The sequence below is a fragment of the Thamnophis elegans genome, chromosome 14 (assembly GCF_009769535.1).
Source record: "Thamnophis elegans isolate rThaEle1 chromosome 14, rThaEle1.pri, whole genome shotgun sequence".
In the NCBI taxonomy this organism is placed as follows: domain Eukaryota; kingdom Metazoa; phylum Chordata; class Lepidosauria; order Squamata; family Colubridae; genus Thamnophis; species Thamnophis elegans.
The window spans coordinates 20,932,236-20,950,894 of record NC_045554.1 but is presented as its reverse complement, the minus strand read 5'-3'; the positions used below and the strand labels follow the sequence as shown (position 1 = coordinate 20,950,894).

The following is an 18,659-nucleotide window of genomic DNA, read 5'->3' as shown; positions in this document are numbered from 1 at the left end:
TGCAATTCTGTGATCTTGTGGAAGGCCACAAAAAATGAAACATGAAATTTGACCAGATTATGGAAAGCTGTTGTGCTGCAGCCTTGCTGTAGTGGGAGCACAAACCTCTTGTTGTTTTGCACCTGAAGCCAGAGGTGCTCTCAGGTCAGAAGCCTAATCGATCCCACAAGTTCTTGCCACCTTACCTTTTCTGTGTGCTGCTGGGCTTCTGTGAATGCCACCTTTGGTGCCCTGCCTGTGAAGACAGCTCCTGCCCAGGGGGCTTGGTGCATGGCAGCGCCCAGCTCTGGCACTCTGCAGGCCAAGGAGAGCCAGGGCCGCCTTCCCCAACCTGTTGGCCTGAGTTGGGAGGACTAGTGTGGCTGGAGTCCCAACTGGAACGAGGGGAAGGGTCGGGATTATAAACGCTCACAAAGGCTGCTCCCCCCCCCCCTGTCCTCCGGCCGCAAAGGGGTTTTCTCCCTGGGAGAAAGCCATTATTTACCTCTGAAGTAAAAGCCGTTTGCCGCGGCTGTATCACATCCCTGCCTGCTGCTGCTGCTCCCACTGGAAATCCTGGCCCGTCATTTGGTAAAACATGACATTGAAGGGCTTGTAAAACTTGCGCAGCCTCTGAATGACGTCCCGGTCGATGACGGGGTGAGTCCGGCCCTTGGACTTGCCGAGGCACCGGGGCGCGCCGCTCTCCTCCGGCTTCTTGAGGCAAGGGAAGCCCTTGGTCTGGTTGAAATGGAAGTACTTCTCGGTCACCACCCTCCGCAGGCCCAGGAAGGCCTGTACCTTGGCCAGCTCCCCCGCGGGATCCGAGATGAGCCGCTCCCCGCTGACAAAGTGCATCTGGGCCAACGGGAAATACTGGAGCCAACTCTCCAGGTGCAGCGCGTAGAGGCCGATGCGGAGGGCGCTCCAGGAGGCATCGATCAGCCCCAGAGTCCGGTTCTTGAAGGCCAGCACCTCGAAGGTGGCGATCTCGGGCTTCTTGGAGAGCGTCTGCGTGTAGTCGGAGATCGCCCGCGTCACCGGGTCCCGAACCACCACGATCAGCTTGGTGTCCTTGGCCATGGCGTGGATGCGCCCGGCCGCCTCGCCCGTCACGAAGTAGCTGGGCGTCTTCTCCATGGTCAGCTGGCCTTCCAGGGTCCGCGGCATCAGCTCCCTGCAGGGCGAGAGAGCGCGAGAGGTGTCAGGGCCCGCCGGCTCCAGGCCGGGCGGGTACGGAAACGGGGTCCCGGGGAGCCGTTAGGCCGCCCTTCACCGCGGAGCTCGGCAGGCAGAAGTTAATTGGCCGTAAAAGCCGCCCGTCCCAGCTCGAGCAGCCGCCGCCATCTGCTCAATTAAGTCTATTCACTTCGGAGTCTTGCATCAAAGTGGAACATTTAGGATTACACGAGACCTTTTTGTTATGATGACATGCTTTTAAATGTCTCTGCTAATAAACCTAGTATAGGCAGAGATCCCTCAGCGCTTGTCCCGTAATTAAATGTATTTACTATCTCACAGGCGAGGAGCAATGACTGCCTTTTATCTCACCTTCCCAGGCCTTGTCAATAATTAATGGCTGTGGGGTTTCAAGAGAAACTTCCCAGCCACTTCAGGGAAAGGGGGGGGGGTAACTGGCCCTGAACCTGAAGCCTAGGGGGTGGGCCGGGGGGGGGGGGCTCCTGCCAGAGAATGGCCTCAAACTCAACCACTCAATTCTGATCTGCTCAGGAGCAGAACAAGAGCTTTCAAAGAGGCCCACCTACTGGGGGACAGAGGAAAGCTCCTGCATGGAGCACTCCCCTCAGCAGAGCCTTGCCAGAGCCTGTCCCACCTTGCTGGGCCACCTCCCTGGTAGCCCCTGGCCAGAATGCGGCTCCTCAGCTGCTTGGCTGGCTGGCTCCAAAATGGACCTCCGCGGGGGGGGGGGGGGGGGGCAGGAAGGAAGATGGGAAAAAGGGAGATTCCCCACAAGCTGGCCTCCGCTCTTCCAAGTGGAACACCCAGAAGCCCCCCACCCCACCCTAGGCAAGAGGATGGGCAGCCAAGGAGCATCTCCTCCACTGCCCATTGGACACGGTGGTAAGGAAAGCTGCCATTTACAGCATTGTGGAGAGGGGTTCCATGTTGTGCCCCCCCCCCGAGGATTTCCTTCTGGCCCAAAGGAAAAGTTGGCAGAAAACGGGGCACCCTCCACCAGCCTCCCCCTCTGCAGATTCTGTTGCCTCTTGCTTTGGAGGGAGGGAGAGATATGATGGTTCCAACAGAGGATCCTGCCCTGATGCCCATCCCCCATCCTGGTTCAGCCCACTTGGAGGCCCTGCCTCACTGGGAGAGCAAGGCTGGATCAGGGAGGGGCTTGGTCCCCCCACCCAATCCTCGGTGGGGCTGTCTGGTTCTGGGTTGAGATTAGGAACACCTCCCCCCTTTGCTGGGGGGAGCCCTAGTCTCCCAATTGCTGTGTTGGGAAATAACCAACATTTCCAGTCTGGATTTTTGCTTCATGCCAGCAGAGGCTGCATCTTGCCGGCCAGCAGGAAATTCCTCTTCTCTCTTCCTGGTTTCAGCAAATGCTGCTTTTAAAAGCAAATCCTTGGAGAGGAATGATGCCTTTTGTCAGGGCTGTTCCAATTTTGGAGCCTGCCTGAATTTGTATGTCTCCCGCCTTTCTCCACGGTTCATGCCTGTCCAGTGGGTTCTCCTGTCCAGTGGCTGCATCACCCTCTCTGCCTGGGCAGCCTACTCATTATTCAGGAGTGGGGGAGGGGTGGAAGGGGCAACCAAGGGGGGCTGCCAGAATGTGGGAGGACTGGTAGTGGTGCAAATCTCATGTTGCAGTAGGGATCTCCCACCCACTTCTCCTGGCGAGGATATTTTCAAAGGGATGTGCCTGTTTGAGGCAGCAGGGGAGCCAAACTCCCGGGGCTGAATTTGTCCCACTGAGCGGGAAGGAAAGTACCCCCTCCGTTACTGTTCCATTTTGCACAGATGAAGCATCTGGTAAGCCTCTGTCTGATCTCCGAATCCATATTCAAGACTAAAAGCATTAATTCTGAGAACTGTTTCAATCCCTCCCTCCAGTCTCTGCCAGTAAACAACCAAAACTCTACAGCTGTCATTCTGGGGGGTGGGGTAGCAGCATGCGGTCGCCTCTGGCCGACTCAGAAGGCTGGATGCATCAAAGACTGATGACCTCAAGGACAGGTATGTCAAAGGGGGTGGGTGGGAATTGTGTTGTGTTTGGATGAAAGCAACAGATCTGATGGATGGCACTGGTGGGCACCTGCCTGAGCAACTCTGCAGGAAGATACCCCATTAGAACCAAAGGAGCTTGGTCCCCTTGGGCTGCGTGCCATGGCAGGGAGGCTCTTCCTGCCTCACACGGAGGCCTGGCACAGGAGAAGCAGCTCACTCTTTCCTTGGCCTGCCTGGTGTATCTCCCTGGGCTCCGGATGAGGCAGCTCGTGTCTGTGGAAAATAATTGCACACAACTGGCATTGAGAGAAGCCGTAAGAACACATGAGGGGAACCAGAAACAGCTGCAGAGGTTGAATGGCAGCCAAAGATTGAAGGTACCCAGAACATCTGGGAATTCCTGAGCCTGCTAAAAGTCTGCATGAGGGGAACAGCTGAGGTAAGGCAAAGGAACAGAGAAGGTAGGCAATTCCCCCCCCCCCAACTTTTCCCTAGTAAGTCGAAGGAAGGAATAGATTGTCTGGTGGGGGATGGTAAGTCACAAAGCACCTTCCCCAAAGCTGCCATTGCCCCTGAACAAGAATGGGGAGGAGAGAGTGGTGTGGGCGTTTCTGTGCTCTCTAGAGCCACAGCAAAAGCAGCCAATGGAGAGATGGGAGTAAATGCTTCTCAGGGACCAGAGAAGTCCCATAGACGTTGGCCTCCTTCAGGTCCTCTTCCAGGCCAGTCCTGGAGAATGTTGGCTTACACTGGTGGTGGTGCTACTTCTGAAGGACTTTTATTGTTGGGCTCCCTTGATCTGGCTTCTGCCATTCTTGGTGGCCCCAAGATGGAGCTCCACAGTGACCCTCAACAAACAGCAAGCCACCTTGGCCTGAACATCAGATGTATGAATGAGTCCCCAACCAAGACTTTAAACTTTGGCTTCCCAATTACTCTCTTTGAAAAGGAGATGGTTTCTGTGGCTGATTTAGCCCAGCACTTCCTGAGAATGTGCAGGAAAATCAGGAAAACCATCCTTGGGAATGACTGCCCGGGTTCTCAAAAACCTCTAGAGTGGGAAAAGCATTAACTCCTGTTCCACTGTGGTACAGATCTTCCCCTTAGGGAGTTTTCTCTCATATTCAAGCAAAATCTGAATAGTTGCAACTTGTCCTCATTATTTCTGGTTCTTTCCATGACTTCCCTTTATAAAGCTGAGCTATCTATCACACTCCCCTCAGTCTTTGTTCCTCCCAAGTCCCTTCAGTCTGTCCTCTGAGGGCAAAACCTCAACATCCTGCACAGAGGTGGCATTCAGCAGGTTCTGACCAGTTCTGGAGAGCCGGTAGGGGAAATTTTGAGTACTCTGGAGAACCAGTAAAAACCACCTCTGACTGGCCCCACCCCCATCTATTCTCTGCCTGCAGAGTCCCAGCTGATTGGGAGGGAAGGGGGATTTTTCAGTAACCTTCCCCTGCCACGCCCACCAAGCCACACCCACAGAACCAGTATTAAAAAAATTGAATCCCACCAGTGATCCTGCATCATCTTCATTGTCCTCCTCTTGGCTTCTTCTAACCCATCATATCCTTTTAAAACAGACGTCCAGCACTGTACACAGCATTCCAGATGTTACAGATTTCTCTTCTAATGCAGCCAGGCCTGTCTTATCCCCTCTCCTTCATGTTCAACTTATTCTCAGTGCCCAAATGCTTTTCAGATGCCCTAATTTTTTCTTCTACATGTTGTATTTTTCACCGTACTGAAGGACACCTTTGTCCTCTCAAGCTCAGTCTCCCAACCTGTCAGATTAAGTTGCAATCGCATTGCCATCTTGAGCATTGACAAGACTTCCCAATTTCATGTTATCCACAAACAGCTCATCAGACGTCACGTAGGCGGGAGATTAATATCAGATTGCCAAGACTGATCCCTGCCTTAATGCTGAGTCATTCACATTGCCCCCCCCCCGAGGGCAGCCAGTCCTGTGGACCCTCCTTATTCTAGTGCCACCCAAACCTCGTCCACAAGAACACTCCTACCCCATGCCCCATTTTCCCAAGCCTGGCATCTCTACAGAAATTGCACAACGGCAGATTTCTGCTGCCATCATCCCTGTCCTCACAAAATCAAAACTCAAAAGAAGGCCAGGTTGCTGACGCTTTTACAAATCCCGACTGCTCTTTCCAAGGACAGCCAGGCTTTTGCTTGGGTGACTTCAACCCAGCACAAATGAACAGCTCCGAGCCATTCTGGAGCCCCAAAAGGTAGTGCACGCGAAAGCTTCATGGTAGAAAAGACATACATCCGGTGCCTCTCCCGCGTATTGGCTGGCTTCCCACACAGCTCCAAACCACAATGGCTGGCTTCACCCAACATGGTAAACCAAAGCCCAGCAAACCAGCATGAGATGAAACTGCTCCAACCGGGTGCCTGTTTTTGTTGGAATCTTTCTGTAGAAATTCAAGGGGAAGAGGAGATCAGGTGGCCATCCTGTTGTCCCCCAATTCATGGATCCTCAAAGCACCTCTTCAGATGCTGATGAGGAGAGCATGGCAAACTTAGTCATTGCATAAACTTTGTGATATGTTACACCCTAATTTCTGGTTTAGCCTCTGGATTTAGCAGAAGTTTCTACCCTGACTCATTAGCTATCTCTTTCCAGCTAAGGTGACCTTAAGTTCTGAAGCCCCTGATTCTATCTGCCTGCTGTATGTTGCCATCTGTTTTCTCCTCTTTATCTATCCTAACTGGTCATATAATTAATTATATAATTTATTAAATTTATATGCCACCAAATTTCCAGCTACTTGGTTTATTCATTTTCCAGAATTCTGGGAGTAAAAAGGAAGAGACAACTCTTCCAACAGCCATGAGAAAGTATATTTGTACAAGAGAAAAACACTGTTTTTTTCTTTTAATTTCTTAAGCCTTCCCCAATACAGCCACCTCTTATTGTTGCATCACAGTGTAGCTACACCGTGGAGAGGAGAAGGCAGCATGCCCACTCCTGTGGACCAGGCCGCTGAAGAACTAGAAGCCTCGAGTCATATCAAACAGCTGCCACTTTTGAGAAGAAGCACAATATGAATTGATCTGATAACACTGGTGGCTGATCTCTTTTCGCAACCCAGCTGCCTCCTGTGCCAACCTGAAGTTATCCCTCAAAATATGAAGGTGTATACCAAAAACACTAGGGCTGCTTCCCTCCCCACATTCAACACATACTTTTCAAGGTTTTCTGATACTAACTTTAGCAGCAAATTGGTAGAATCCAAAATAGAAGAAGGGGGATGAGAAGGTCCAAGTTGCTACAGCAACTGCCAGATGGATCTGGAAAATATACTGAAAAGAAAATCTATGGGAACCAGAGGGCTGCTTTCAGTTCCGGTCACTGCGTGTCCCCTGTACACATAATCAGTTTTTTGGCCTCAACGCAAGAGGTGCCCCTAGTGAGCCTATGAAAGGCAACTGGCAGCTTCTAACACCTCCACAGCAGATGGAAAGTTCCCATATCCCATTCCTTTACTCAAAATTCAGAGGGGAGAAAACTGGAAAGTCTTAGCATTGAATGTGGGAGATGTTCTCAAATAAAATGAATGTAGCCTTTGGAAAGGAATCCTGTGTTAAGAACCTGGTGCCCTAAACTATTAACTTCTCACCCAGGGTGTAGTTGGATGGCATGGCAACTGAGTGGCTGAACCGAAGGAATGCTCACGATGCTCCCAGGCCTTCTACCCTTTTATGCTTGCATTAATGACTTAGTAGAGGAGCTGGAGGGAACGTCAATCAAGTCTGAGATACAATTAGGAGGAAGTGTAGAAGACAAAAAAATTCTTGGTAGCTTAGAGAAATGGGGCTGAGATTTAACGATCATTAGAAATTCTTCACTTGAGAAGGAAGAAAATGTCCTGGATATCAATGGAGGACTGAGATGCTTCAAATATGTGAGAGGATTTTGACCAGCAGTGATACAGCTGGGAATAGATCAGCAGCTTGATGTGGCTGCAAGAAAGGCAAATATATTGTTTGGAAGTATAATTTCCAAATCATGGGAAATTAACCTATATCATCCCATCTAAGTTTAAAACAGAAGCATCATAATAAAAGTAAAAATAGTCAACAATCCTAGTTAGTGCACGAATCGTGTGTGAATATTTTACAATAATGAAGCCAGCCTGGTACTCTTAGAGCATCCATTTTAAGGAAAAAAGCCACAACTGAACACACAAGGTGAAAAATGAGCCATGGATGGGGCCTGTTGGGGATGTGACCTAATTTCTCCAGGGTTTTGGGTGGGCTTAGGAAATTTAGCAGGAGCAGGATCCCCCTGAGAGGCAGCTAGAGCGAGACTTCACTCCAAATAAGCTGTGGGCTCCTTCCAGCGATAAAATGGGACAAAGGCACCAATGGGAGTCCAGATACCCTCTTAGACACCGTGATCCAACGGTGCTTTGGAGCCCCCTCACAATGCTTAGGGCCTGGGGTGCAGGAGGGGTGCAGGCACTTCTAACCCCCAGGGCAGCCAGTGCCCAATGCTGCCTTCCCAACCCAGCCTTCCGATGGCTCTTCCACAGCCCAGGCCATGTTGGGCCAGGGGAGGGGTGCCTGGTGCTGTGTTCTGGGGAGAGGACAATCCAGATTCCCCTGGCTGAGGTGGTTTCCGGAGGAAACCTGGTGGTCCATTAGTCAAGCAAAAACAAGGCATGCCAAGAACATCCCCTAGGCCCTCCGATATCATCTTCTGACCCTGAGCTGTAAACTCCTCTACATGGAGCTACCCTTGAAAAGTGTTCGAAGACTTCAGCTAGTCCAGAATGCAGCCGCGCGAGCGATTGTGGGTGTACCTAGGTTCACCCACGTTACACCTATCCTCCGCGAGCTGCACTGGCTGCCCATTGGTCCCCGGACTCGCTTCAAGGTGCTAGTTATTCCTTATAAAGCCCTACATGGCATCGGACCTGGGTACCTGAGAGACCGTCTCCTGCCAATTACCTCCCAAAGACCGATTCGATCACACAGGCTCGGCCTTCTCCGGGTTCCATCTGCCAGCCAATGTCAACTGGCGATCCCCCGGGGGAGAGCCTTCTCTGCTGCTGCCCCGGCCCTCTGGAACGAGCTCCCCATGGAGATCCGGACCCTTGCTACCCTCCTGGCCTTCCGTAAAGCTACTAAGTCCCGGCTGTTCCAGCAGGCTGGGGGCTGTTGAAGCATCCAGCCCCGCTTCAATTGTGACTGTTGTGTATTTTAATATTGTTTGTACTGTCTTATTATCCCCTCCCCTGTTTTATTGTGAGCCGCCCAGAGTCCTTCGGGAGTGGGCTGGGCGGCATACAAAACCAATAAACGAAATGAAACGAAACTCCTTCCTGGCAGCTGGGGATTCCCTTCCTTCAGCACTACCAACACCCCCGTTTCTTGCCCGCTGGGCTGAAGCCTCCCCTCCCCCTGGGATCACAAGAGCAGCTCAGCCATGTCCAGCCTGGCCCTGTCTGGCTCACCCTGGCTGGCTGGCTTCAGCTTCAAGGCCAGCTGCACCTGAGCACAAACCCAGGCTGCCTCCCAGTTCCCATTGATTATGCATGCAGAAGCGGTAATTCCCGGCTTCCCATTATTGGAGGCCCTGCTCGCCCCTTGTGGATTGGCCGGCTGCATAATGGCCTCTGCCTCATTTACTGGGGTGGGGGAAATGCTCCACTGCAACCGAGGGGCAGTCAAAGAGAGACCCCGGCTGGCTGGTAATCAGGGGATGTTTATGACCGACGCTACTGCAGCAGAGGCCCCAGGGGCAGCGGGGGTGTGTGCTCAGACAGCTCCTGCCCCATCTTGTGGGAAGGGGTCTGCTCCAGCAAAACAGCCACGCCTGTGGACGCCCACCAGGGTGACAGTTCAGGCGCTGATGGAGACAGAATGCTATTTAGATAAGTTTATACATTTAATCAGATTTTTCACTGTTTTCAGCAAGATGTGGACTCCATCCCTGTCTGCGGCATTTGGTTCGCCTCAGCTGAGACAGAGAATAATAAAGATTATGACGCTCATTCCAGCCCTGGATTCCCACTCAGTTGCCTGGAACAGCTTGGCTTCCCTCTCGGCATCCATCGGACCGGCTCTGCTCCGTGCTTAGAGACTGAAGGCCCATCCCACAGCCTGCCAGAGGCATCTTTCTTCTGCTAATGGCACCACCAGGCTTCCCCCTCGCTCTGCCAGCTCAAACAGGCAGCTGTGCCCACCCATGGTTGGTCTCCGCAGTACCTGCCCACCAAGAATGCTATGCCAGGGAGGCTGACGGGGTGACACCCTCCCACAGGCAAGCAGAATCTCTCGGAGATGGATCCTGCCAACCAGTCTCCCGGATTTTCTTCCGAGCAGGCAAGCGCGACTGAAATCCATCTGCTGCCAAGCAAATGCCACTCTGCCATCCTTCCCCGCTGAGATGCTGCAGGAGAGCAGATCTCACCACATGCCAAGGAGCGAACACGTCTCCCACATAAACAATGGTTCATTAGCTGGAGGAGGTAATCAAAGGCATATTTGGTGTTCAGAGGAGCCTCGTATTTGCAAACACTGGCTTATCTCACAGGCTTTGAAGCAATTCTGGTGGGCGAGGTGGAGGAGGAGGCAGCGAGCCTTGGCAAGAGGAGGAGTCGACCAGAAAGCCGAGCAGGCCAAGCCTGAATTTCAGCTCCATATCACTGGGCTGCATCTGAAGGATTTTCCTCCCAAGGAAAAAGCAGCCAGTTGTGGCCTGAGAGAGCAGAGGCCACAGGGAGCAGCCCCTCCTTCCCTCCTGCCAGCTCAGGCTGCATCTTGATGCCTTAGTCAGAAAGAGGACAAGCAGAGGCAGACCCTTTGAAGCAGAGAAAAGCAGTCTGGGAAAGGATGAGAAGGCAGCTTCTGATGAATTGTTGATTGTAAAGGCACATAAACCCTAGTTTTCACACTTGCTTCCCAACAGTGGACACAAGGATGTCAAAACATGCATGCTGGAATGGCACAAATTTATTCTATGCCTCCAGCTATACCCAGGGCCAAAATTCTCATTATGCCTTTTTCCTTTTTGTCCTTTTCTAGACACAAAGGTGCTCTCCTGCCACTCCACTGCAGGCGTCCAGGCACTCAATATCCCCGAGTCAGGGGTGAGGGCTTGCTTTGGCTTCCATGCATTGCTTTGCTGAATAAAACCTGCCCTGCATGTTGGCCAGAAACAAAAGAGTGGCACAAGGGAATCAAGTCCAAGAAAAGTCGCCCTTCTTCTCTCTTTTGCATGGGCCAAAATGCTCCTGTCTACTTCTGTCCATCAGACATCAGGAAGGACATGGAGAAGCCCAACAGATCCAGAAGAAAGCAAGATGTGTAAAGGCTGGGAGGAAAAAGACTCTGGGGACTACAGAGTTTGAGCCTGACTTGACATCTTGTGCAAGTCCCCCTCCCTTCAGAAGGGGGAAGAGTCAACAGCCTTTCCCAGAGGTTCACAGTGGACAGATTCAATTCTGTCCTCCATGGTCCGGTACTGCAGCTGGAAGGGCTTGTAAGGGCTGAAGGAGGCCTCCACAACAACTATTCCTTCCCCATCATTATCTTCTTCTCCACATGGTCTCAGCTGGAGCCAGATGCTCAACTCCTTCCCCACAAGGCCCCTCAGGACTGAGAAAGATCCTGAGGCAGGATATGAATCCCCAGATGGTCATAAAAAAGCAGCCTCAGAGGAATGACCACGTCTTCTTCCTCACAGTATCTGAGATTCACCCATATGGGAAATGACTAGCATAGGAGGTGGACAAGTTTACTTGAAATTATTTGGTAATCAAGGCATCAAGATCATGCAAAGTGTTAATATCATTCTATCTGCACTACTGAGGCCATACTTCGAATATTGCGTCCAGGTCTGGTCCCCATAATACAAAAAAAAAAAGCATTCTAGAAAGAGGACAGATATATTGCTTTAGACTTAATCTTAGAAGGGAAAAAGACATTACTTTTGGGAATTTATGCTCCCAATCAACAGCAAGATAGATTCTATAGAAATCTTCATGCTAAATTAGTACAGTGGGACTATAGTTCCTGTATACTATTGGGTGACTGGAATGGAGTGATAGACACTAAGAGAGATAAGAAGATTTCCCGCCTAAATACCAAGATGCGAGCAAAGTTACCCAAATCTTTCTTTGACATTATGGATGATTTTGAATTGAGGGATATCTGGCGAGAAAGAAATGCAGAGGAATATGACTTCACTTTCTTCTCGGACAGGCATCAATCCCTTTCAAGGATCGATTTTATTCTAACCACTAATGATTTGCTTTCTAGGGTCAAGAAAACAAAGATTGCAGCTAGAGTCCTTTCGGACCATAACCCAGTTTGGATGGAGTTGGGAAGGGTAGTGCAGGCAAGAAGGTTTGGAGACTGAATGAAAATTTATTTAGATATGAAAACTATATTAATGATTGTAAAAAATTACTATCTGAATATTTGTTTTGAATATGGAATAAGGGGTACATCTATGGAATTTGTATGGATGCAAGCAAAGCGTATATGAGAGGAGTTTTGATGAATATAAATAAAACACATAGAAATAAGCAAGGGCTAAAACGAACAGAACTGGAAGAGGAAATTAAGAGAAAGAGCTGGAGTTAACAAGGAAACCAGACGATACAAAGGTTAAGGAAGCTATTAACATATTAAATCTCAATTTGACATGTTGATCTCTGACCAGGTAGCTACTAATTTATTATATGCAAAACACAATACTTTTGTAATGCAAACAAACCTGGCAGATGGTTAGCTTATCAGATTAGGAAAAAAAGGAAAACTCGAAATATATCTAAACTGATTACAGAGGGAAGGAGGTGTTCCAACAGGAAGAGATTCAAAGGCTTTCTGGGAATTTTTTACAGAACTGTATAAAGGGGATAAAATTAATGGTTTAGACATAGACAAATATTTAGACAAGGAGAAAATACCTTCAGTTAGAGAAGAACACAGGCAAAAATTGAATCAACCAATAACCTCGGGGGAAATCCTGCAGGTAATTAAGCAATTAAAGCCAGGGAAAGCACCAGGTACAGATGGCTTGACAGCGGTTTACTACAAAAACTTACAGTTAGAAATGGTAGAACCTCTTAGAGAATTATTTAATATGATTCAAACGGAAGGTAAAGTCCCTCCATCTTGGAAGACAGCGTTTATATCTTTGATACCCAAAGAAGATCAAGATACTACTCAACCCAAAAATTATAGACCCATTTCATTACTGAATGTAGATTATAAAATTTTTACTAAAATATTAGCAAATAGGTTAATGTTGGTCATTCACAATTGATACATACGGACCAACAGGTTTTATACAAGGGAGACAGATGAAAAGTATGTCAGATTAATTATTAATGCATTAGAATATTTGGGAAAGAACAACCAGATCCCTGCTGCGTTTATATTTTTGGATGCTGAGAAGGCCTTTGATCGAGTTAACTGGCAATTTCTGCTGAAGATATTGCAAAAAAATGCAGATAGGAGATAATTTTTTACAGTCAATTAAAGCAATATACCAACAGCAAACAGCACAAATCATAGTCAATGGAAGTTTAACAGACTCTTTTCAAATTGGAAAAGGTACAAGACAGGGTTGTCCTTTGTCCCCATTATTGTTTATTATAACTTTGGAAGTATTGTTGAATAAAATACGGGGCTTGGATGGTTTAAAAGGGATCAAGATTAGGCAGCAAGAATATAGAGGTCCGCGCTTTTGCGGATGATTTGGTCATAATATTGGAACAACCGCAGGAATCCAGTATGGTTTTAATGAATACGATTAATCAATATGGTCAAGTGTCTGGCTTTAAAATAAACTTAGGAAAAACCAAAATATTAGCTATAAATATGAATATTAAACAAAAGGAAGAATTAGGAGTGATGCTAGGATGTGAGGTAGTTAAAAAAGTCAAATATCTTGGAGTTAACATTTTAACTTCAAATGGGAAATTATATAAGCATATTATGAACCACTTTGGCATAGCATACAGACAGAGATGAAAAAATGGGAGAAATTGCACTTATCTTTGCTGGGCAGGATAGCGGCAGTGAAAATGAACATTTTACCAAAATTTTTATTTCTTTTCCAAATGTTACCTATACTTAAAAAAGATGCGAACCTTTTAGAATGGCAGAAGGGTATCAACAAATTTGTGTGGGCAGGAAAGAAGCCGAGGGTAAGATGAAAATAATGCAAGATGTACGTGAGAGAGGAGGATTGAACTACCTAATTAAAACTATATTATGATGCAGTGGCATTATCTGTAATTAGTGATTGGATTCATTTAACCAATGATAGAATATTGAACATTGAGGGACACGATCTGGTATTTGGTTGGCATGCTTACCTGTTATTCAACAAAAATTGGATAAGAACTTAAAGTCATATTTTGAGAAATGCTTATTGCGGGTTTGGAAGAAATACCAATATAAATTAAATGACAAGATACCCATGTGGGCAATTCCTAGACATGCAATTGAAAATATGAATACAGCACAAAAACAGGATAGATTTACTTACAGACAGCTTCTTACCTCGGAAAGGGGGGTATTACAATTAAAATCTTTAGAGGTATTAAAAGAGGAGAAGGTAGTTCAAACATGGTTCCAGTATGGGCAATTACAGGCTAGGTGGAAAATAGATCAAAAAATTGGCTTTATTCAAGTTGAGGATAATCTGTTTAAACAAATAAGAGATCAAAGCTTAATGCATATAAAGAGGATATATAATGTATTAATACAGATGGATTCGGAAACAGAATTAGTTAAAGATTGTATGATAAAATGGGCTCAAAATATTGAGGAACCAATAATGTTGGATACATGGGAAAGATTTGGGTAAGAAATGTGAAATTACACAAGCTCAAAATCTGAGAGAAAATTTTTACAAGATGTTTTATAGATGGCATTTAGATCCTAAAAAGTTGGCTGCTATGTATCCGAATGTACAGCCTAAATGTTGGAGGTGTGGTTCTCTCGATGCTACATATTATCATATATGGTGGACCTGCCAAAAGGTTAAGGCATTTTGGATAAAAATATGGTGGGTCATGCAAATGTTTTTAAAAAAAGGATAAAGTTTATTCCTCAGTTATTTTTACTAGGTATATGTACTGATTTTACAGTGGTAGAGACCAATTTGATTCTGCACCTGATAACTGCAGCAAGACTGTTGGTGGCGCAATATTGGAAGAAGGAAGACTTGCCTACAATCCAAGAATGGACATTGAAAGTAACAAACTTAGCTGAAATGGCTAAAATATCGGCATATCTCAAAGATCATTCAAATGAGAGATAAACGAGACTGGAAAAAATGGATTGACTATATACAAAATAAATACGGGACTAAGAAATTCCAGTTAGCCTATGCTTAAGATCAGAAATGATTTAAAACTGTTAAAAGTTAGTTCAGTAAGAAGAAGCTAAGTTCAATCTAGAATGTCATTAATTTCTTATTTCTTTTTTCTCAATAGATTTTAGACTGTGTTAGTTAAAAATCCATACCGTGTACGGGTTCTGGGAAGTCGGGGGGGGGAAAGGAGGAGGGGGGATGGGGGGGTGGAGGGAGGGAGGGGTACACACAACAAAAAAAATTGTATTTCAATGTCTTAATGATTGACAAATGATGACATATTTGTGTTTGTTTTTTTTAAAGAAAAATAAAAAAGTTCTCTTAAAAAAAAAAAAAAAAAAGAAAAGAGAAGTTTTAAGATGAAAAAAAAAAAAAAAAAAAAAGAACATAGAAAGAGGACAGAGAAGAGTTACAAAGACCATTAGGGGTCTGGAGGCTAAATTGTATAATGAATGGTTAAGGAGAGTAGGTACCAAGAGACTGTAGCTTTCCTCCTATATTTGAAGGACTGTCAGCAGGTTGATTTATTCTCCAAAGCACCACGGGAGGACAAGAAGCAACAAAGCCCATCAGTGGAAGATCCAACCTGGATCTAAGAAAGGTAGTGAGAACAATTAGTCAATGGAAGAGCTCTATCGCTGGAGGTCTAAGAAAAGTTTAGACAGCCATTGGTCGGGTTGAATAGGACTCCCATCCTGAGCAGGGGGTTGGACTAGAAGATCTCCAAATCCCTTCCAGCTCTATGATTAAACACTGGTAAGAAAGTCCACAAGTGGCTAATATTACTCAGAAATTGAGGAGAAGACAGACCTTACTTCTTAGAAGGAAAACTAAGACCAGGATGCCGATGCCTTTGCATGAGCTCCGTTTGGCCAACCTGGAGACCAGACATGGAGGCAGTTCTCCCCTCCAAGCAGGCTCTAGAGAAATATCTTGATTCCCATGTAATGTAGAGAAATTTGGGGAGAAAGTAGACGTCTCCCTATGCTATGAAAAATAAGAGGGAATCCCCATGGCAGGCATGGAATCCTTTGGTTGTGCCAGTCACAGTTCCTAGGCACCGTAGAGAGCTAGCCAAGACTTTGAAACATGTGGACACCGGTAGGACTCCGAGAGGAACTTCCCTGCCCTGGAGAGGATCCTGTTGGCCAGTTGCTGCTCCAGGTCTCCATACTGTCGCAGGAGCTCCCCACAGGTGTTTGTTTGTTTCATGGCGATTATCCAAACTGCGTTCTGGAAAGCAGTCTTCCTGGAAGTGGGAATCCGTAGGGAGATCATCCAGCCGGCATTTCTTCCTGATTGACTGCAGGGCGTTACTGAAGTCTGAGGCGTACTTGCTGAAAAGGGCTTGCAGGGCCCCAAGGAGTCCACTCACACCCAGCCCGTTGGTGAGCATGAGGCAGTTGTCCACTGCCGCCAAGGCCAAGCCAAAGAGCTTGTTCACCGAATGGCTCAACTCCTGGACACAGTCCATCACTTCCCCATGTTCCAGAGGAAAAGCGCTCATCTGGATGAGGAGGTTCTCTTCCTCCATGGCCTGGTACTGCAGCTGGAAGGGCTTGTAAGGGCTGAAGGAGGCCTCCACCAGTTCCGCCACCTTCACCAGGTTGCACTCCCCCAGGCTGGGCAGCATCGTGGCCTCCAGCCCTTGTGCAAAGTAGACGGTGGTGCCATAGAGCCTCAGGAGTTGGCTCCAAGAAAAGGGGGTCAGACAAACCAGTGAGCAGAGACAAGGCAGGCCTTCATCAAACACTGAAGGAAATGGGTTGCGCTAATTGTGTAAAAAGAAGCCACACCTGCAGCTATATAATAATAGAAGAGTGCACATATCAGGCCATTTCAGCTATAAAAGAAATTCCAAAACTAGAAATCAGATTCGGCAAAGACCTAAAATAATTTTCATTTAGCTCCAATGAAAAGTCCCTGTAGATGGGCTTGCACGGAGCAAGCGAGATCTTTTATACCTTGGCTCTGAAGAGATCTGAGACCTTCCAGGCTGTTAAATGAAAGAAATTGGGGTCAAATTCCTAAAGTCTATATTGATAAGGAAAATCTGTGGGAAAGATGGAAAATAAGTCCCATGATTAAGAAAATATATTGAACAAATGCAGATGATCCGGTACAATTGGAGATGTCTAATCAAGATGGACAGAGTCATGTCTGGCTCTCACCATGAAGGGGGAGAGAAGTGGTGGTGAGGTAGACAACTCTGATTTTGGAATGTCTATGGAGATTCTCTGTCATCCTGGCTTCTTGGAAAAGAAGCGAAATGTCTTCAAAGAAAAACAAGAAGGTCCAGTTGCCTCTTGAAAAAGCATTGATTTCCTTTACAGAAATGGAATTGCTTCTGTCCATGGAATCTTGCCAATTTAATGGCAACCAAGGATGGGGAAACCAGCTCCTGGCACTTCACCAACCTGTCTCAAGATTCCATGCATACCCACATAGTTATTAAGGTGCTGAAGCAGAGGTGGTATTCAGCAGGTTCTGACCAGTTCTGGAGAACTGGTAGCAGAAATTTTGAGTAGTTCGGAGAACCGGTAAATGCTACCTCTGACTGGCACCATCCCTATCTATTCTCTGCCTTCCCGGTCCCAGCTGATTGGAAGGGAATGAGGATTTTGCACTAAAGTTCTCCTGGAATGGGGAGAGAATGGAGATTTTACAGTATCTTTCCCTTGCCACGCCCACCAAGCCATGCCCAAAGAACTGGTAGTAAAAAAAAAAGTGAATCCCACCACTGTGCTGAAGTATTTACTGCAGTTTAGGCAGAAAACTGCAGACAGATCGTAATTCATGTACCTAGCAAAGAATGCTTAGCTGCCCTGAAAAGTAGCAAATGCAGTCCAAGAAGCAAGAAAGCAGTTTAAATACTTTCCAGGGGTCACAGAATGCCCAGTTAGATAGTTGGCCACTCCGAGAGTCATGAGCTAGAACACTGAACTAAGACTCAAAGCAAAGCAGCTACTTAAATCTGCTTGCAGCCAGCTGGCTGCAATTACTCAAGGCTTGCCCTCTGCCTAGTGAGGAGCCTCATTGAGAAGCATTGTCCTGTTTGCCACTGCCCGTGCCTAGACCTGGAGCTGGGGTGGGGTAGGAGTGGGGTGTTCATGCCCCATCGTTTGACTGCTCTAGCTGAACAGGAATTGTTGGTGGCTGATCAGCCTCAAATGAATCCTGGCTTCATGAATCCTAACAATCCTGAAGCTGACAATCATAGGACAAAAGGACAAGCATAAAAAGTGGAAAAAGGGGCACATAACTATCAGCAAATAGCCTGAGCCTGCAAATATGAAGTCAGTAAAGCTAAGGCTCAAATTGAACCACGGCTTGCGACTAAAGTCAAAAACAAGAAAAAAGCCTTTTCAACATGTAAAAAACAAGAAAAAAGTCAAGGAAAGGATTGGTCCATTAATGGAATCATTATGACAGAATTGGGACAAAACGTTGAAATGGGAGTTGGCTTCTCCCCTCTTTAATTCTAACATTCTCTACATGCCAAGCTGTTGAAAAATGGACAGCTTGATCAGGAATGTTTCTGTCCTTAATTTAATCAAAATTGGGAACACAAGAAGAAGTGCTGGAATAATGCAGCTACTGGTAAACAGGAGTCTTAACATTTGAAATGACAATTGAACTTTCACACTAACAGAAGGTCCCATTCAGCAGATCCACTCACCCCAGGAACATCTGTCCTTAGAAGGGGCTCAAAGTGTCTATCTTCAGCTGGAATTTCAAGTGCCAATACAGATGGAGATGACTGGATAGAAAAGGCCTTGGAAATATTGCCTTTTGAAGCTTTCCTTGAATGTTATGGTACTGATTAATGATGCAGAAACCCTCAAGTTAAAGTAATTGCATTGTTCTGCAGTCCACAGGGACCTGAAGGTGCAGATCCAACTCAATCTACATGGAAGCTAAAACATAAATGTGAAATTGCCTTGGAGGATTGTGAGGAAGGAATGTCTTAAAGGCATGAAAAACAATGGCTGGTTAAAAGCTCTCTTATTCATGGTCAAGTAGAAAACTATCATGATTAAACAGAGGAGACTAATATGGAATAGAAGACCAATGCACTGCCATCTGCATGTGTGCAGAACAGTTTCAGGAACTAGTTATC

The 18,659-nt window shown here is 46.8% G+C and overlaps 1 protein-coding gene across 1 annotated transcript in view; it reads right to left on the bottom strand.

Moving 5' to 3' along the window:
* The window catches only part of LOC116518086 (heparan sulfate glucosamine 3-O-sulfotransferase 4-like), a 101,357-nt gene that overhangs the window by 2,510 nt on the left and 80,188 nt on the right, over nucleotides 1-18,659 (bottom strand). Inside the window, exon 2 of the mRNA XM_032231337.1 lies at nucleotides 485-1,156. Coding sequence (XP_032087228.1) covers nucleotides 517-1,156 — 640 coding nt within the window. The 3' untranslated portion in view covers nucleotides 485-516. The remainder of the gene's footprint in view (nucleotides 1-484; nucleotides 1,157-18,659) is intronic.